Below are 21,190 nucleotides of genomic sequence, written 5' to 3' on the forward strand. Positions count from 1 at the left end.
AGTTCTGGCTCTTATTAGGGAAAAAAAAAAGAAATATATTTAAAAAATAAAAATGCATCATTGAAAATAGAGGTCCAGATGTGATAATGCCCATGACCTATCATCCTGCACAAGATTTAGGCTATGAATCATGTGACACGGGCTCTCAGGGAAGAGCTCTGGAAGCTGCTGGGACTTGTAGTCCCCCCTCCCCTGCACACAGCGCTGGTTAGTACGTACTCACAGTGTAAAGTCCACACACGGGTCACATGACACACACATTCCCGCGCTCCGCCCCTTCTATGCTTCGCGCATTCTGATTGGTCGGCATGGATGAGTCGCAACTTTCTGATTGGTTCTCTCCTACCTTTCGTTGACTGGGTGGCAAATTGAAACAAAGTATCTGTCGTTTGGCGCCCGAAACCGGGTAACTCCGCGCCGTCCACCCGACACCGGGGTCCAACGGCCAGAAAACTCCCCTCCCGGGGCACGGAGAGAGGCGAGGAGCAGCAGGGAGAGGTGAGCTGCCGGAATAAACCGCACTGTACCCGGGAGCGGTGTATGTGCCCCTACCATCTACTGACTGTATATACAGACCCGAGCCCGGCTGTATACTACTGTATATACTGACCTCCCCCTGTATCTACAGACCCGAGCCCGGCTGTATACTATATACTGACCTCCCCTGTATATACAGATCTGAGCCCTGCACTAGCTGTATACTATATACTGACCTCCCCCTGTATATACAGATCTGAGCCAGGCTGTATACTATATACTGACCTCCCCCTGTATATACAGAGCTGAGCCCTGCACTGGCTGTATACTATATACTGACCTCCCCTGTATATACAGATCTGAGCCCTGCACTAGCTGTATACTATATACTGACCTCCCCCTGTATATACAGATCTGAGCCCTGCACTAGCTGTATACTATATACTTACCTCCCCCTGTATATACAGATCTGAGCCCTGCACTAGCTGTATACTATATACTGACCTCCCCCTGTATATACAGATCTGAGCCCTGCACTAGCTGTATACTATATACTGACCTCCCCTGTATATACAGATCTGAGCCCTGCACTAGCTGTATACTATATACTGACCTCCCCTGTATATACAGATCTGAGCCCTGCACTAGCTGTATACTATATACTGACCTCCCCTGTATATACAGATCTGAGCCCTGCACTGGCTGTATACTATATACTGACCTCCCCCTGTATATACAGATCTGAGCCAGGCTGTATACTATATACTGACCTCCCCCTGTATATACAGAGCTGAGCCAGGCTGTATACTATATACTGACCTCCCCCTGTATATACAGATCTGAGCCCTGCACTGGCTGTATACTATATACTGACCTCCCCTGTATATACAGATCTGAGCCCTGCACTAGCTGTATACTATATACTGACCTCCCCCTGTATATACAGATCTGAGCCAGGCTGTATACTATATACTGACCTCCCCCTGTATATACAGAGCTGAGCCAGGCTGTATACTATATACTGACCTCCCCCTGTATATACAGATCTGAGCCCTGCACTGGCTGTATACTATATACTGACCTCCCCCTGTATATACAGATCTGAGCCCTGCACTAGCTGTATACTATATACTGACCTCCCCTGTATATACAGATCTGAGCCCTGCACTAGCTGTATACTATATACTGACCTCCCCTGTATATACAGATCTGAGCCCTGCACTGGCTGTATACTATGTACTGACCCCCCCTGTATATACAGATCTGAGCCCTGCACTGGCTGTATACTATATACTGACCTCCCCCTGTATATACAGATCTGAGCCCTGCACTAGCTGTATACTATATACTGACCTCCCCTGTATATACAGATCTGAGCCCTGCACTGGCTGTATACTATATACTGACCTCCCCCTGTATATACAGATCTGAGCCAGGCTGTATGCTATATACTGACCTCCCCCTGTATATACAGATCTGAGCCCTGCACTGGCTGTATACTATATACTGACCTCCCCCTGTATATACAGATCTGAGCCCTGCACTAGCTGTATACTATATACTGACCTCCCCTGTATATACAGATCTGAGCCCTGCACTGGCTGTATACTATATACTGACCTCCCCCTGTATATACAGATCTGAGCCCTGCACTGGCTGTATACTATATACTGACCTCCCCTGTATATACAGATCTGAGCCCTGCACTAGCTGTATACTATATTCTGACCTCCCCTGTATCTACAGATCTGAGCCCTGCACTGGCTGTATACTATATACTGACCTCCCCTGTATATACAGATCTGAGCCCTGCACTGGCTGTATACTATATACTGACCTCCCCCTGTATATACAGATCTGAGCCCTGCACTTGCTGTATACTATATACTGACCTCCCCTGTATATACAGATCTGAGCCCTGCACTGGCTGTATACTATATACTGACCTCCCCTGTATATACAGATCTGAGCCAGGCTGTATGCTATATACTGACCTCCCCAGTATATACAGATCTGTGCCCTGCACTGGCTGTATACTATATACTGACCTCCCCCTGTATATACAGATCTGAGCCAGGCTGTATGCTATATACTGACCTCCCCCTGTATGTACAGATCTGAGCCCTGCACTGGCTGTATACTAAAAAAAAAAAGCAGTGTGCTGCCCTATTTAAAGCAGTGTGCTGCCCTATTTACTTAAATAGCAGTGTGCTGCCCTATTTACTTAAATATATATGAGTTGGCGACTCTGGGTTCAGCACCTGTTCACACTGTGTCTATGTTTGGATGTGCAGATCAGGTTTTTTGAAATGTATACTATATACTGACCTCCCCCTGTATATACAGATCTGAGCCCTGCACTGGCTGTATACTATATACTGACCTCCCCCTGTATATACAGATCTGAGCCCTGCACTGGCTGTATACTATATACTGACCTCCCCTGTATATACAGATCTGAGCCCTGCACTGGCTGTATGCTATATACTGACCTCCCCCTGTATATACAGATCTGACCCCTGCACTGGCTGTATGCTATATACTGACCTCCCCTGTATATACAGATCTGAGCCCTGCACTGGCTGTATGCTATATACTGACCTCCCCTGTATATACAGATCTGAGCCCTGCACTGGCTGTATACAATATACTGACCTCCCCTGTATATACAGATCTGAGCCTGGCTGTATGCTATATACTGACCTCCCCTATATATACAGATCTGAGCCTGGCTGTATACTATATACTGACCTCCCCTGTATATACAGATCTGAGCCTGGCTGTATACTATATACTGACCTCCCCTATATATACAGATCTGAGCCTGGCTGTATACTATATACTGACCTCCCCTGTATATACAGATCTGAGCCTGGCTGTATATTATATACTGACCTCCCCCTGTATATACAGATCTGAGCCTGGCTGTATACTATATACTGACCTCCCCTGTATATACAGATCTGAGCCCTGCACTGGCTGTATACTATATACTGACCTCCCCTGTATATACAGATCTGAGCCCTGCACTGGCTGTATACTATATACTGACCTCCCCCTGTATATACAGAGCTGAGCCTTGCACTGGCTGTATACTATATACTGACCTCCCCTGTATATACAGATCTGAGCCTGGCTGTATGCTATATACTGACCTCCCCTGTATATACAGATCTGAGCCCTGCACTGGCTGTATACTATATACTGACCTCCCCTGTATATACAGATCTGAGCCTGGCTGTATACTATATACTGACCTCCCCTGTATATACAGATCTGAGCCCTGCACTGGCTGTATGCTATATACTGACCTCCCCTGTATATACAGATCTGAGCCCTGCACTGGCTGTATACTATATACTGACCTCCCCTGTATATACAGATCTGAGCCTGGCTGTATACTATATACTGACCTCCCCTGTATATACAGATCTGAGCCCTGCACTGGCTGTATACTATATACTGACCTCCCCCTGTATATACAGATCTGAGCCCTGCACTGGCTGTATACTATATACTGACCTCCCCTGTATATACAGATCTGAGCCCTGCACTGGCTGTATACTATATACTGACCTCCCCTGTATATACAGATCTGAGCCCTGCACTGGCTGTATGCTATATACTGACCTCCCCCTGTATATACAGATCTGACCCCTGCACTGGCTGTATACTATATACTGACCTCCCCTGTATATACAGATCTGAGCCCTGCACTGGCTGTATGCTATATACTGACCTCCCCTGTATATACAGATCTGAGCCCTGCACTGGCTGTATGCTATATACTGACCTCCCCCTGTATATACAGATCTGACCCCTGCACTGGCTGTATACTATATACTGACCTCCCCTGTATATACAGATCTGAGCCCTGCACTGGCTGTATGCTATATACTGACCTCCCCTGTATATACAGATCTGAGCCCTGCACTGGCTGTATACTATATACTACCTCTCCCCCTATATATATATATATATATATATATATATATATATATATATATATATATATATATATATACAGAGCTGAGCCTGGCTGTATACTGACCTCGCCCCCCTGTATATACAGTTCTGAGCCCGGCTGTATACTGACCTCGCCCCCCTGTATATACAGTTCTGAGCCCTGTACTGGCTGTATGCTATATACTGACCTCCCCCTGTATATACAGATCTGAGATCGGCACTGACTGTATACTATATACTGACCTCCCCCTGTATATACAGAATTGAGCCCTGCACTGGCTGTATACTATATACTGATCTCCCCCTGTATATACAGATCTGAGCCCGGCACTGACTGTATACTATATACTGACCTCCCCCTGTATATACAGAGCTGAGCCTGGCTGTATACTATATACTGACGACACACAGGTCACTCTAGTCTGTACGTGGAGGGGTCACTGTACAGGGGGATAGTAAATAGATCGGTTATTGGTCAGAGTGTGAGGCCGCGTCATATGAATTTCTTTTGTAATTTGTGTATATAAATCACCAATTAATACTTTATACTGTGCAAAACAAATGTAGGCCGATATAAAGAAAAAAAAAGTGCTGTAAAGTAAGAATGTTTCCAAGAATAGAAGTACTGTATTTTCTGGCGTATAAGACTACTTTTTAACCCCTGAAAATCTTCTCAAAAGTCGGGTATCGTCTTATACGCCAGGTGTTGTCTTATAGGGCAGGTGCGGAGTAATCTGCGGTCGCCGCATATTGTGGGGGGAGTGACCCCAATGACGAGGTGAGGGGGCACCTCACCGGGAAGGTGTAAGTGAAGCAGAGGCAGAGAAGGAGATAATAGGATACAAGGGTGAGCCAGATGAGTGAAAGAGGAGTGTTTTTCTAGGCACAGCATCGCTCTCTCTCTTTTTTTAATAACTCTGGCATCCCAGACGCTGACAGTTTGCTTCACTTACACCTTCCTGGTGAGGAGCTCCCTCAGCTCGTCATCAGGACCACTCCCCCCCACTATATACGTCGACCACAAATTGCTCCGCACCCACCCTATAAGACGACACCCGGCATATAAGACAACCCCCGACTTTTGAGAAGATTTTATATTTTAACTGGAAAAGTTGGGGGTCGTCTTATATGCCCAGTCGTCTTATACGCCGGAAAATACGGTATTTTAGGCTATATTCACACGTTGCGTTTTTTATGCAAATTAGAAGCTGCGTTTTAGGCTATGTGCCAACGATCCGGCAGTAGTGTTTTGGATGCATTGTTTTTCGCTGCAAAAAAAATAAAAAATCCATGTAAAAAAACTCTTAAAGGGACTGTCACCTGAATTTGGAGGGAACAATCTTCAGCCATGGAGGCGGGGTTTTTGGGTGTTTGATTCACCCTTTCCTTACCCGCTGGCTGCATGCTGGCTGCAATATTGGATTGAAGTTCATTCTCTGTCCTCTGTAGTACATGCCTGCACAGGGCAATCTTGCCTTGCGCAGGCGTGTACTATGGAGGACAGAGAATGAACTTCAATCCAATATTGCAACCAGCATGCAGCCAGCGGGTAAGGAAAGGGTGAATCAAACACCCAAAAACCCTGCCTCCATGGCTGAAGATTGTTCCCTCCAAATTCAGGTGACAGTGTCCCTTTAAACAAACATACATTAGAGGTACGTGCGCTCCGTGTTTTTTTTGTGTTTTTTTTAACGGATTCTGAAGCAAATCCACTTTAAAATCAACTTCAATTATTATTGAGAGTAAGTATTTTTCCTATATACTGACCTCACCCAGCACTAGGGTCTCCGCAAGTGAAATTGACATGCTGTGGTCCAGAAAGACGCACCACATGTCTGTTTTCGCAGATGATCAGCAGGCGCACATACACACAGTGACATGTCAAAACCGCAGCAAATCCTGATCGTGGGCACATATCCTTACAGTACCAGCAAAAGCTATGAAATATCTGAAATCTCATGCACACACTTGTCTTGTCTTTTTTTTTTTCATGAATTAAAAAACTACGTTTTAGAAAACTGCAGCACGTCACTTCTTGCATTTTTTTCCCCATAGAAAGCAATGGGTTAAGTGCTGCGTTTTTGGTGCAGAAAACTCTAGAACAGGCACTAAAGTGAATCAGGATGAAAAACACAACAAACATGCTTTTTTTTTTAAGCAGCTTTTTTTTTTTTTTATACTATACTAGTCTTGCCTGCAGACATAAATGCAATGTGTGAACATAGCCTTATCTTTTTATTTTTATCAAGTAACAAAATAGTGAATGAAAAATCTAAATATTTGGTGACCACCCTTTGCCTTCATCAATTCTTCTACAGACTTATGCTTTAAACAGAGAAAAAAAATGGTTGTCAGCCCATAAACTAGTTTATCAAAACCCTTTATTACATGTAAAGGTCAAAGATCAGGGAAATGAATACAGCAGGTAATAGGAGTCCCACCCAGCGAGAGGACATCACATACATGACCCATTATGGCTGTATGAGGGCTCAATACTGTTGCATGGTTTTTTGAAAGAACTCTGCAGAAGATTGTTCCAAACATCTTGGAGAAGTAACCCCAGGTCTTGTGTGTATGAGACTTGTGCGGATCCTTCTGTCTTTTCTTGTAATTGCAGACAGACTGGTTGATGCGAGATCAGGGCTCTGCAGGGGGCCGGATCATCAGTTCCAGGACTCCTTGTTCTTTATGTTGAAATTATTTCTTTAAAAAAGATGGTGTCCACTACTCAGACAAGCCTTTCTCAATCCTCATGCTTCCTTCTTGTAAAATAATACTTACACTCCCCTGTGGCGCCAGCAATGGCTTTCCCAAGGATTGTGTCACATTATGTCACGCCATCCCTGCGGCCAATCAGCGCTGGCTTCACTCTTCTCTTCTACAAGCGTAATTGATATTGGAAGAAGTGAGAGCTTCTGGATGTCTTGATTTGCCCAAAGGGGAGGTGAAGCAGCGTTTCACCCAGATGTTGTGTACATATAGCCTTACTTCAAAGGGGTTAGCCAGGCCCTAACATTGATGGGATATCTTTTAGATGGGTCATTAATGTCCGATTAGTGGGGGTGCAACACCTGGCACCCGGGCCGATCAGCTGTTCTTGGCCAAGACTGCGCAGTTGTGGAGCTCCACAGCTCCATCAACTGTATAGTGGCCACGGCTGGGTACTGCACATCTGCCACCTATTCAGATCACTAGGGGTGGGAAGTGCAGCACCCGTCCGCGGCCACTATTCGTCAATGGAGCTGTGAAACTCCGTATCTGAGCAGTTATGACACCTGGCACAGCTGATCGGCCGGGGGTGTCGCACCTACACCAATCAGATATTAGGACAGGCCATCAATGTTAACCCCTTAAGCCCCGAGGGTGGTTTGCACGTTAATGACCGGGCCAATTTTTACAATTCTGACCACTGTCCCTTTATGAGGTTATAACTCTGGAACGCTTCAACGGATCTTGGCGATTCTGACATTGTTTTCTCGTGACGTATTGTACTTCATGTTAGTGGTAAAATTTATTCGATATAACTTGCGTTTATTTGTGAAAAAAATGGAAATTTGGCGAAAATTTTGAACATTTCGCAATTTTCCAACTTTGAATTTTTATACCCTTAAATCACAGAGATATGTCATGCAAAATACTTAATAAGTAACATTTCCCACATGTCTACTTTACATCAGCACAATTTTGGAACCAAAATTTTTTTTTTTGTTAGGGAGTTATAAGGGTTAAAAGTTGACCAGCAATTTCTCATTTTTACAACACCATTTTTTTTTAGGGACCACATCTCATTTGAAGTCATTTTGAGGGGTCTATATGATAGAAAATACCCAAGTGTGACACCATTCTAAAAACTGCACCCCTCAAGGTGCTCAAAACCACATTCAAGAAGTTTATTAACCCTTCAGGTGTTTTACAGGAATTTTTGGAATGTTTAAATAAAAACAAACATTTAACTTTTTTTCACACAAAATTTATTTCAGCTCCAATTTGTTTTATTTTACCAAGGGTAACAGGAGAAAATGGACCCCGAAAGTTGTTGTACAATTTGTCCTGAGTACGTTGATACCCCATATGTGGGGATAAACCACTGTTTGGGCGCATGGCAGAGCTCGGAAGGAAAGGAGCGCCATTTGACTTTTCAATGCAAAATTGACTGGAATTGAGATGGGACGCCATGTTGCGTTTGGAGAGCCCCTGATGTGCCTAAACATTGAAACCCCCCACAAGTGACACCATTTTGGAAAGTAGACCCCTTAAGGAACTTATCTAGATGTGTGGTGAGCACTTTGACCCACCAAGTGCTTCATAGAAGTTTATAATGCAGAGCCGTAAAAATAAAAAATCATATTTTTTCACAAAAATTATCTTTTTGCCCCCAATTTTTTATTTTCCCAAGGGTCAGAGAAGAAATTAGACCACAAAAGTTGTTGTGCAATTTGTCCTGAGTACGCTGATACCCCATATGTGGGTGTAAACCATTGTTTGGGCGCATGGCAGAGCTCGGAAGGGAAGGAGCGACATTTGACTTTTCAATGCAAAATTGACTGGAATTGAGATGGGACGCCATGTTGCGTTTGGAGAGCCCCTGATGTGCCTAAACATTGAAACCCCCCACAAGTGACACCATTTTGGAAACTAGACCCCCCAAGGAACTTATCTAGATGTGTTGTGAGAACTTTGAACCCCCAAGTTTTTCACTACAGTTTGTAACGCAGAGCCGTGAAAATAAAAATTCTTTATTTTTTTCACAAAAATGATTTTTTAGTACCCAGTTTTGTATTTTCACAAGGGTTACAGGATAAATTGGACCCCAAAAGTTGTTGTCCAATTTGTCCTGAGTACGCTGATACCCCATATGTGGGGGGGAAGCACTGTTTGGGCGCATGGCAGAGCTCGGAAGGGGAGGAGCGCCATTTGGAATACAGACTTAGATGGATTGGTCTGCAGGCGTCACGTTGCATTTGCAGAGCCCCTGATGTACCCAAACAGTACAAACCCCCCACAAGTGACCCCATATTGGAAACTAGACCTCCCAAGGAACCTATCTAGATGTGTTGTGAGAACTTTGAACCCCCAAGTGTTTCACTGCAGTTTACAACGCAGAGCCGCAAAAATAAAAAAAATCTTATTTTTCCCACAAAAATGATTTTTAGCCCCCCACATTTTTATTTTCCCAAGGATAACAAGAGAACTTGGACCCCAAAAGTTGTTGTCTAATTTGTCCTGAGTACGCTGATACCCCATATGTTGGGGTAAACCCCTGTTTGGGCGCACCGGAGAGCTCGGAAGGGAAGGAGCACTGTTTTACTTTTTCAACGCAGAATTGGCTGGAATTGAGATCGGACGCCATGTCGCGTTTGGAGAGCCCCTGATGTGCCTAAACAATGGAAACCCTCCAATTCTACCTGAAACCCTAACACACCCCTAACCCTAATCCCAACGGTAACCCTAATCACACCCCTAATTCTAATCCCAACCGTAAATATAATCCTAACCCTAACTTTAGCCCCAACCCTAACTTTAGCTCCAACCCTAGCCCCAACCCAACCCCTAACCCTAGCCCCAACCCTAACCCTAGCCCTGATGGGAAAATGGAAATAAATACATTTTTTTAATTTTATTATTTTTCCCTAACTAATGGGGTGATGAAGGGGGGTTTGATTTACTTTTATAGCGTTTTTTATATTGGATTTTTATGATTGGCAGCCGTCACACACTAAAATACGCTTTTTTATAGCAAAAAAGTTTTTGCGTCTCCACATTTTGAGACCTATAATTTTTCCATATTTTGGTTCATAGAGTCATGTGAGGTCTTGTTTTTTGCGGGACGAGTTGACGTTTTTATTGGTAACATTTTTGGACACATGACAGTTTTTGATCACTTTTTATTCCCATTTTTGTGAGGCAGAATGACCAAAAACCAGCTATTCATGAATTTCTTTTGGGGGAGGCGTTTATACCGTTCCGCGTTTGGTAAAGTGGATGAAGCAGTTTTATTCGTCGGGTCAGTACGATTAAAGCGATATCTCATTTATATCATTTTTTTATGTTTTGGCGCTTTTATACGATAAAAGCTATTTTATAGAAAAAATAATTATTTTGGCATCGCTTTCTCAGGACTATAACTTTTTTATTTTTTTGCTTATTATGCTTTGTGGCGGCTCATTTTTTGCGGGACACGATGACGTTTTCAGCTGTATCATGGTTATTTATATCCGTCTTTTTGATCGCGTGTTATTCCACTTTTTGTTCGGCGGTATGATAATAAAGCGTTGTTTTTTGGCTCGTTTTTTTTTTTTTTCTTACGGTGTTCACTGAAGGGGTTAACTAGTGGGACAGTTTTATAGGTCGGGTCGTTACGGACGCGGCGATACTAGATATGTGTACTTTTATTGTTTTGTTTTTTTTAGATAAAGAAATGTATTTATGGGAATAATATATATTTTTTTTATTAATTTTTTTTTTTTTTTACACATGGGGAAATTTTTTTTTTAAACTTTTTTACTTTGTCCCGGGGGGGGCATCACAGATCGCCGATCTTACAGTTTGCACAGCACTCTGTAAGATCGGCGATCTCATTCATCGCTGCAGCGTTACCAAGTGCCTGCAGGCGACCCGGAAGTGCTCCCTGCAGGACCTGGATGCAGCCCCGCGGCCATTTTGGATCCGGGGACTGCAGGGAGAAGACGCTCGGTACACGGTGAGTACATCACCGTGTACCGATCGTCTCAGGGAAGCACGCAGGGAGCCCCCTCCCTGCGCGATGCTTCCCTGTACCGCCGGCACATCGCGATCATGTTTGATCGCGGTGTGCCGGGGGTTAATGTGCCGGGAGCGGTCCGTGACCGCTCCTGGCACATAGTGCCGGATGTCAGCTGCGATATTCAGCTGACACCCGGCCGTGATCGGCCGCGCTCCCCCCGTGAGCGCGGCCGATCGCATATGACGTACTATCCCGTCACTGGGAATTAAGTCCCAGGTCACCTGGACAGGATAGTACGTCATATGGGATTAAGGGGTTAAAGTACTAGACAACGACTTTAAAAATTATATCGCCCCCCCATTCATCAAGTCCTGGTGTTTTCTGGCGGGTCTGGATGAGGGAGCACCTTGAAGGATTCAGACGCTCCCGATTCATTCAGCTGGATTAAGATTTCTGTTAAAGGGAACCTGTCACCCCCCTCAGGCGTTTGTAACTAAAAGAGCCACCTTGTGCAGCACTAATGCTGCATTTCTGACAAGGTGGCTGCACACGCTGAAATAAACGTTTATAAAATGTTCCCCCTCATACCCTGAAATCGCCAGGGAGGCAGGTGTTTCATTCCTAATCAGACGCAGCACAGCCGTCACTCCGGGCCTGTGCGCGCCGGGCTCCGCCTCCTTTATTATATCCGGCGCACTGTAATATACACACACTAGTATAATGTATACACGCTGTAATATACACACACTAGTATAATGTATACGCTGTAATATACACGCACTAGTATAATGTATACGCTGTAATATACACGCACTAGTATAATGTATACACGCTGTAATATACACGCACTAGTATAATGTATACACGCTGTAATATACACACACTGGTATAATGTATACACGCTGTAATATACACGCACTAGTATAATGTATACGCTGTAATACACACACACTGGTATAATGTATACACGCTGTAATATACACGCACTAGTATAATGTATACGCTGTAATACACACACTAGTATAATGTATACACTGTAATATACACACTAGTATAATGTATACGCTGTAATATACACGCACTAGTATAATGTATACACGCTGTAATATACACACTGGTATAATGTATACACGCTGTAATATACACGCACTAGTATAATGTATACGCTGTAATATACACGCACTAGTATAATGTATACGCTGTAATATACGCACTAGTATAATGTATACACGCTGTAATATACACACTAGTATAATGTATACACTGTAATATACACGCACTAGTATAATGTATACGCTGTAATATACACACTAGTATAATGTATACACGCTGTAATATACACACTAGTATAATGTATACACGCTGTAATATACACACACTAGTATAATGTATACACTGTAATATACACACACTAGTATAATGTATACACTGTAATATACACACTAGTATAATGTATACACGCTGTAATATACACACTAGTATAATGTATACACGCTGTAATATACACACTAGTATAATGTATACACGCTGTAATATACACGCACTAGTATAATGTATACACTGTAATATACACACTAGTATAATGTATACACTGTAATATACACACTAGTATAATGTATACACGCTGTAATATACACACACTGGTATAATGTATACACGCTGTAATATACACACACTGGTATAATGTATACACGCTGTAATATACACACACTGGTATAATGTATACACGCTGTAATATACACACACTGGTATAATGTATACACGCTGTAATATACACACACTGGTATGTATACACGCTGTAATATACACACACTAGTATAATGTATACACGCTGTAATATACACACACTAGTATAATGTATACACTGTAATATACACACACTGGTATAATGTATACACGCTGTAATATACACACACTGGTATGTATACACGCTGTAATATACACACTAGTATAATGTATACACGCTGTAATATACACGCACTAGTATAATGTATACACTGTAATATACACACTAGTATAATGTATACACTGTAATATACACACTAGTATAATGTATACACGCTGTAATATACACACACTGGTATAATGTATACACGCTGTAATATACACACTAGTATAATGTATACACGCTGTAATATACACACACTGGTATAATGTATACACGCTGTAATATACACACACTGGTATAATGTATACACGCTGTAATATACACACACTGGTATGTATACACGCTGTAATATATCCACACACGGTGTACACTGCTGTACTGGTGGGCAGAGCCCTGCGCTTATATACCGCCGCTCCTCCAGTATACAGTGACTGCGGTGTCCGGCATACACGGTTCCTATGGGGATCTCGCTCCCCCGCCCGTATACAGCGTGTCCAGGGGCCCACAACTCCCAGCATGCCCTGCCCGTCCCTCCGTGTCTCCGGCCTTCACGGCTTCTTCTCCGTTTTTCCCGCCTTATTTCTGGCGCCAATTTTTTTTTCTAAGTCGAGCAAAGTTTCAACTTCTTTTCCGGTTCGCGGCCACGCCCCATCTACACGATGATTAGCTAAAAGTTAGAGTGGGCGGAGCTCTGAGGTTCATGGTTTGAGTGTCGCTGAGGTGAATTCATGCTTGGTTGGCGCTGACGCGGCATTTCCAGGAGTCGGGACTTTGGTCGGTCGTACGTTATATCGTGATAATCGATGCGATTTATCGTCCTGATTTGAATCCGTGCTCTGATTCACTTTTTTTTAATCGATGTTATTTTTAAATAATCTCCTTCAGTGTTTCAGTTCTGCCCGATGTCTAGCTCTCTGCTTGCTGTCAGTGAATGGAAACCTTCGCATTGTGTTCTCCAGTGCGGACCGAGGCTTCCGCTGTGTCGGGGCCTCAGTATTCCTTCTCTGCTGGTCTTTAGGATGGAATTGTGTTTCTAGTCACTGCCAGCAGCAGACATATTGAAGATGGCGGTAAATCCGGTATATTGGGGAGCTGCAGGTCTTTCCTAATGTCATTTTCTTATTTCTTTGTTGCAGGAACCGTGCGACGTCCGATCCACCATGGAGGACGATCAGAAGGTGCGTAGAGCGGATTCCGGCCGCGTGTCTGACGTAGCGCCGCGCTGTAACACGTTTGCTTCTTATTTCAGGAGAACGCCGTGTACCCGATAAACCTGCGGATCCCCCGCTCTCCGTCCAAGCCCCCGGCCTCTTCGGTATTAATGGAGTCACAGCGAGCAGCCGTCAATTTACAAACCCCGACCAAACCCTGCAACAGTAACAGCGACCCCTGGACGCCGACCGCAAACCTAAAAATGCTGATCAGCGCAGCGAGCCCGGAGATCAGGAACCGGGAGCGCGAAATCCTGGAGGTAAGCACAGAGCCGTGCCGTAAAATATGGCCGCCATACTTTACTCTGCAGCGTCTGAGCTACCATCGCACAGTCCCCCTATTCATTACCCGACTGCTCCGTTATAGGGCACAGTAGTGATCAGTGACCATTCATCTCTCCAAACTCCTCAGGGTAAGGAGTCTGCTCCTCATACTTTATACTGCAGCATCTGCACTACCATCGCATGATCCCCCTATTCATTACCTGACTGCTCAGTTATAGGGCACAGTAGTGATCAGTGACCATTCATCTCTCCAAAGTCCTCAGGAGTCTGCTCCTCATACTTTACACTGCAGCATCTGCACTACCATCGCATGATCCTCCTATTCATTACCTGACTGCTCAGTTATAGGGCACAGTAGTGATCAGTGACCATTCATCTTCCCATCCCCCCAGGATCAGGAGTCTGCTCCTCATACTCTATACTGCAGCATCTGCACTACCATCGCATGATCCCCCTATTCATTACCTGACTGCTCAGTTATAGGGCACAGTAGTGATCAGTGACCATTCATCTTCCCATCCCCCCAGGATCAGGAGTCTGCTCCTCATACTTTATACTGCAGCATCTGCACTACCATCGCATGATCCCCCTATTCATTACCCGACTGCTCCGTTATAGGGCACAGTAGTGATCAGTGACCATTCATCTCTCCAAAGTCCTCAGGAGTCTGCTCCTCATACTTTACACTGCAGCATCTGCACTACCATCGCATGATCCTCCTATTCATTACCCTACTGCTCCGTTATAGGGCACAGTAGTGATCAGTGACCATTCATCTTCCCATCCCCCCAAGATCTGGAGTCTGCTCCTCTTACTTTAAACTGCAGCATCTGCACTACCATCGCATGATCCCCCTATTCATTACCCGACTGCTCCGCTATAGGGCACAGTAGTGATCCCATCACCCCTGGATCAGGAGTCTGCTCCTCATACTTTACACTGCAGCTTTGCTTGTTCAGATTGACCTCATAAACTCTGCAGGTAAATGTAATTGCTTCTCATAGAAAAACAAAATAACCTGATACTGACCGAGCACCCCCCATAGCCCTAAACAATAAAACACCTGATTGTTCAGAATGTCTCCTCCTCCGAACTGCCCTGTTATCTGGAATCTCAAAAAAAAGAAAAAACTCCTAAACATGCGGAATCCTCCCATCGCTTCCTGCGCAGTATTGGGGCGTCTCTACTGCTTTCTACAACCATCTGATGCGGCTGCACCCATCATCAGGCGCCGCCAAACTGGGCTGCAACTCTTCTCCCTTGGGGAACATCCATCCCCAATAACCCCTTTGCGACCAGATGGTTTTTTTTTTGTTTTGTTTTTTTTTTTTTTTCTCATGAACCACAACTTGATTTTGAGTCAACATGGCTATTTGAGGGCTTGTTTGCTGTGGGACGAGATTTTTTTTTTTTTATTATTGACACCTATCATTTTACTGTATTTATATGTTTATCCCATTTTGCAGTGCATTATATTGATAAAACGGTAAAAAAAAAAAAAAAAAATTGCACGGTTTCTTTATTTTATTTTTTAATTGCTTTTCATAGAATTATGTTGAGCTTCCAAATGGCAATTCTGGCGGTTCTGTGTTGTTGATGTTGTTTTTTTTTTTTTTCTCTGTACAACATTAACTATACAGATTTAATATTTTCATAGATTAAATAAACTGTTACGGACGCAGCAATAACAAATATTTATTTTTTAAATTATTCGCTGGTGAACTGGGAAAATAGTGAGAAAATATATAAATAAAAAAAATACATACATACAGTGTGTATCTATGTATAAATATATATATATATGTTTAAATATATCTATATATATAATTGTCTAAGGGTTTTTCCGTCTGTCTGTCTGTCTGTCTGTCCTGGAAATCCCGGCTCTCTGATTGGTCGAGGCCGCCAGGCCTCGACCAATCAGAGACCGACACAGCATCGACGTAGAAATCCCGCGTCTCTGATTGGTCGAGGCCGCCAGGCCTCGACCAATCAGCAACGGGCACAGCGACGATGATGTCATAAAGGACGTAGACATCCCGTGTCTCTGATTGACACTTCTGTATTGATCAGTCCTCCTGACACTTCTATATTGATCAGTCCTCCTGATACCTCTATATTGATCAGTCCTCCTGACACTTCTATATTGATCAGTCCTCCTGACACTTCTATATTGATCAGTCCTCCTGACACTTCTATATTGATCAGTCCTCCTGACACTTCTATATTGATCAGTCCTCCTGACACTTCTATATTGATCAGTCCTCCTGACACTTCTATATTGATCAGTCCTCCTGACACTTCTATATTGATCAGTCCTCCTGACACTTCTATATTGATCAGTCCTCCTGATACCTCTATATTGATCAGTCCTCCTGACACTTCTATATTGATCAGTCCTCCTGATACCTCTATATTGATCAGTCCTCCTGACACTTCTATATTGATCAGTCCTCCTGATACCTCTATATTGATCAGTCCTCCTGACACTTCTATATTGATCAGTCCTCCTGATACCTCTATATTGATCAGTCCTCCTGACACTTCTGTATTGATCAGTCCTCCTGACACTTCTATATTGATCAGTCCTCCTGATACTTCTATATTGATCAGTCCTCCTGACACCTCTATATTGATCAGTCCTCCTGACACTTCTGTATTGATCAGTCCTCCTGACACTTCTATATTGTTCAGTCCTCCTGATACCTCTATATTGATCAGTCCTCCTGACACTTCTATATTGATCAGTCCTCCTGACATTCTATATTGATCAGTCCTCCTGACACTTCTGTATTGATCAGTCCTCCTGACACTTCTATATTGATCAGTCCTCCTGACACTTCTATATTGATCAGTCCTCCTGATACCTCTATATTGATCAGTCCTCCTGACACTTCTATATTGATCAGTCCTCCTGACACTTCTGTATTGATCAGTCCTCCTGACACTTCTGTATTGATCAGTCCTCCTGACACTTCTGTATTGATCAGTCCTCCTGACATTCTATATTGATCAGTCCTCCTGACACTTCTATATTGATCAGTCCTCCTGATACCTCTATATTGATCAGTCCTCCTGACACTTCTATATTGATCAGTCCTCCTGACACTTCTATATTGATCAGTCCTCCTGACACTTCTGTATTGATCAGTCCTCCTGACACTTCTATATTGATCAGTCCTCCTGACACTTCTATATTGATCAGTCCTCCTGATACCTCTATATTGATCAGTCCTCCTGACACTTCTATATTGATCAGTCCTCCTGACACTTCTGTATTGATCAGTCCTCCTGACACTTCTGTATTGATCAGTCCTCCTGACACTTCTGTATTGATCAGTCCTCCTGATACCTCTGTATTGATCAGTCCTCCTGATACCTCTGTATTGATCAGTCCTCCTGACACTTCTGTATTGATCAGTCCTCCTGACACTTCTGTATTGATCAGTCCTCCTGACACTTCTGTATTGATCAGTCCTCCTGACACTTCTGTATTGATCAGTCCTCCTGACACTTCTGTATTGATCAGTCCTCCTGACACTTCTGTATTGATCAGTCCTCCTGACACTTCTATATTGATCAGTCCTCCTGATACCTCTATATTGATCAGTCCTCCTGACACTTCTATATTGATCAGTCCTCCTGACACTTCTATATTGATCAGTCCTCCTGATACCTCTATATTGATCAGTCCTCCTGACACTTCTATATTGATCAGTCCTCCTGACACTTCTATATTGATCAGTCCTCCTGACACTTCTATATTGATCAGTCCTCCTGATACCTCTATATTGATCAGTCCTCCTGATACCTCTATATTGATCAGTCCTCCTGATACCTCTATATTGATCAGTCCTCCTGATACCTCTACATTGATCAGTCCTCCTGACACTTCTATATTGATCAGTCCTCCTGACACTTCTATATTGATCAGTCCTCCTGACACTTCTATATTGATCAGTCCTCCTGACACTTCTATATTGATCAGTCCTCCTGACACTTCTATATTGATCAGTCCTCCTGACACTTCTATATTGATCAGTCCTCCTGACACTTCTATATTGATCAGTCCTCCTGATACCTCTATATTGATCAGTCCTCCTGATACCTCTATATTGATCAGTCCTCCTGATACCTCTATATTGATCAGTCCTCCTGATACCTCTACATTGATCAGTCCTCCTGACACTTCTATATTGATCAGTCCTCCTGACACTTCTATATTGATCAGTCCTCCTGATACCTCTATATTGATCAGTCCTCCTGACACTTCTATATTGATCAGTCCTCCTGACACTTCTGCATTGATCAGTCCTCCTGACACTTCTGCATTGATCAGTCCTCCTGACACTTCTATATTGATCAGTCCTCCTGACACTTCTATATTGATCAGTCCTCCTGATACCTCTATATTGATCAGTCCTCCTGATACCTCTATATTGATCAGTCCTCCTGATACCTCTATATTGATCAGTCCTCCTGATACCTCTATATTGATCAGTCCTCCTGACTCTTTTATATTGATCAGTCCTCCTGACACTTCTGTATTGATCAGTCCTCCTGATACCTCTATATTGATCAGTCCTCCTGACATTTCTATATTGATCAGTCCTCCTGATCTATATATATAATTGTCTAAGGGTTTTTCCGTATGTCTGTCTATCCGTCTGTCCAGGAAATCCCGCGTCTCTGATTGGCGGCCTCGACCAATCAGACGCGCACAACGACGATGATGTCATAATGGTTGCCATGGCGACGATGATGTCATAAAGGTCGCACAACAGACAACCATACACAAATATGCACAAATCATCATTGGCCATATACTACGGGGACATGTATATTCTAGAATACCCGATGCGTTAGAATCGGGCCACGACCAATCAGCAACGGGCACAGCGACGATGATGTCACAATGGTTGCCATGGCGACGATGATGTCATAAAGGTTGCCTCGACCAATCAGCGACGGGCACAGTCTGCCGCGAATTCTGGAATCATCATTGTCCATATATTACAGGGACATGCATATTCTAGAATACCCGATGCGTTAGAATCGGGCCACGACCAATCAGCAACGGGCACAGCGACGATGATGTCATAATGGTTGCCATGGCGACGATGATGTCAAAGGCATAGTCTGCCGCGGATTCTGGAATCATCATTGTCCATATACTACGGCAGTGTTCCCCAACTCTGGTCCTCAAGAGCCACCAACAGGTCGTGTTTTCAAGATTTCCTTAGTATTGCACAGGTGATGGAATTATTGCCTGTGCAGGTGATGCAATTATCACCTGTGCAATACTAAGGAAATCCTGAAAACATGACCCGTTGGTGGCTCTTGAGGACCGGAGTTGGGGAACACTGTACTACGGGGACATGCATATTCTAGGATACCCGATGCGTTAGAATCGGGCCACAATCTAGTATATGTATAAATATATATATATATATATATATATATATATATATATATATATATATATATATATATATATATATATATATATATATATACTAGATTGTGGCCCGATTCTAACGCATCGGGTATATATACACTAGATTGTGGCCCGATTCTAACGCATCGGGTATTCTAGAATACGCATGTCCCCGTAGTATATGGACAATGATGATTCCAGAATTCGCGGCAGATTATGCCCATCGCTGATTGGTCGAGGCAACCTTTATGACATCATCGTCGCCATGGCAACCATTATGACATCTACGTCGATACTGTGCCCGTCGCTGAATCAGAAACGTGGGATTTCTACGTCCTTTATGACATCATCGTCGCTGATTGGTCGAGGCCTGGTGGCCTCGACCAATCAGAGACGCGGGATTTCTACGTCGATACTGTGCCCGTCGCTGATTGGTCGAGGCCTGGCGGCCTCGACCAATCAGGGACGTGGGATTTCCAGGACAGACAGACAGAAAGACAGACAGACAGACGGAAAAACCCTTAGACAATTATATATATAGAAGAAGATATATATATTATAACCCCAGTGAAAACCTCTGGAATCTTACCAGGAGGATGATGGAAGTCAGAAGCCATCAAACAAAGAAGAACTTACATAGTTACATAGTTATTAACCCCTTTACCCCCAAGGGTGGTTTGCACGTTAATGACCAGGCCAATTTTTACAATTCTGACCACTGTCCCTTTATGAGGTTATAACTCCGAAACGCTTCAACGGATCCTGGTGATTCTGACATTGTTTTCTCGTGACATATTGTACTTCATGATAGTGGTAAAATTTCTTTGATAGTACCTGCGTTTATTTGTGAAAAAAACGGAAATTTGGCGAAAATTTTGAAAATTTCGCAATTTTCAAACTTTGAATTTTTATGCAATTAAATCACAGAGATATGTCACACAAAATACTTAATAAGTAACATTTCCCACATGTCTCCTTTACATCAGCATAATTTTGGAACCAATTTTTTTTTTTGTTAGGGAGTTATAAGGGTTAAAAGTTGACCAGCAATTTCTCATTTTTACAACACCATTTTTTTTTAGGGACCACGTCTCATTTGAAGTCATTTTGAGGGGTCTATATGATAGAAAATGCCCAAGTGTGACACCATTCTAAAAACTGCACCCCTCAAGGTGCTCAAAACCACATTCAAGAAGTTTATTAACCCTTCAGGTGTTTAATAGGAA

At 43.3% G+C, this 21,190-nt stretch overlaps 1 protein-coding gene across 3 annotated transcripts in view; it reads left to right on the top strand.

The window, feature by feature from the left end:
- The first annotated feature begins 364 nt into the window (after window positions 1-364).
- E2F8 (E2F transcription factor 8) overlaps window positions 365-21,190 on the top strand; it is a 37,537-nt gene continuing 16,711 nt past the window's right edge. The window contains exons 1-3 of one of the 3 annotated variants that reach the window (XM_069740337.1): window positions 365-498; window positions 14,171-14,212; window positions 14,284-14,505. In XM_069740337.1, the coding sequence (XP_069596438.1) occupies window positions 14,195-14,212; window positions 14,284-14,505 (240 nt within the window). In that variant the 5' untranslated portion in view covers window positions 365-498; window positions 14,171-14,194. Of the gene's footprint in view, window positions 499-13,759; window positions 13,816-14,170; window positions 14,213-14,283; window positions 14,506-21,190 lie in introns of those variants that run through there. The other 2 variants (XM_069740338.1, XM_069740339.1) reach the window with 2 other exon arrangements.

The sequence above is a fragment of the Ranitomeya imitator genome, chromosome 9 (assembly GCF_032444005.1).
Source record: "Ranitomeya imitator isolate aRanImi1 chromosome 9, aRanImi1.pri, whole genome shotgun sequence".
NCBI classification, from domain to species: domain Eukaryota; kingdom Metazoa; phylum Chordata; class Amphibia; order Anura; family Dendrobatidae; genus Ranitomeya; species Ranitomeya imitator.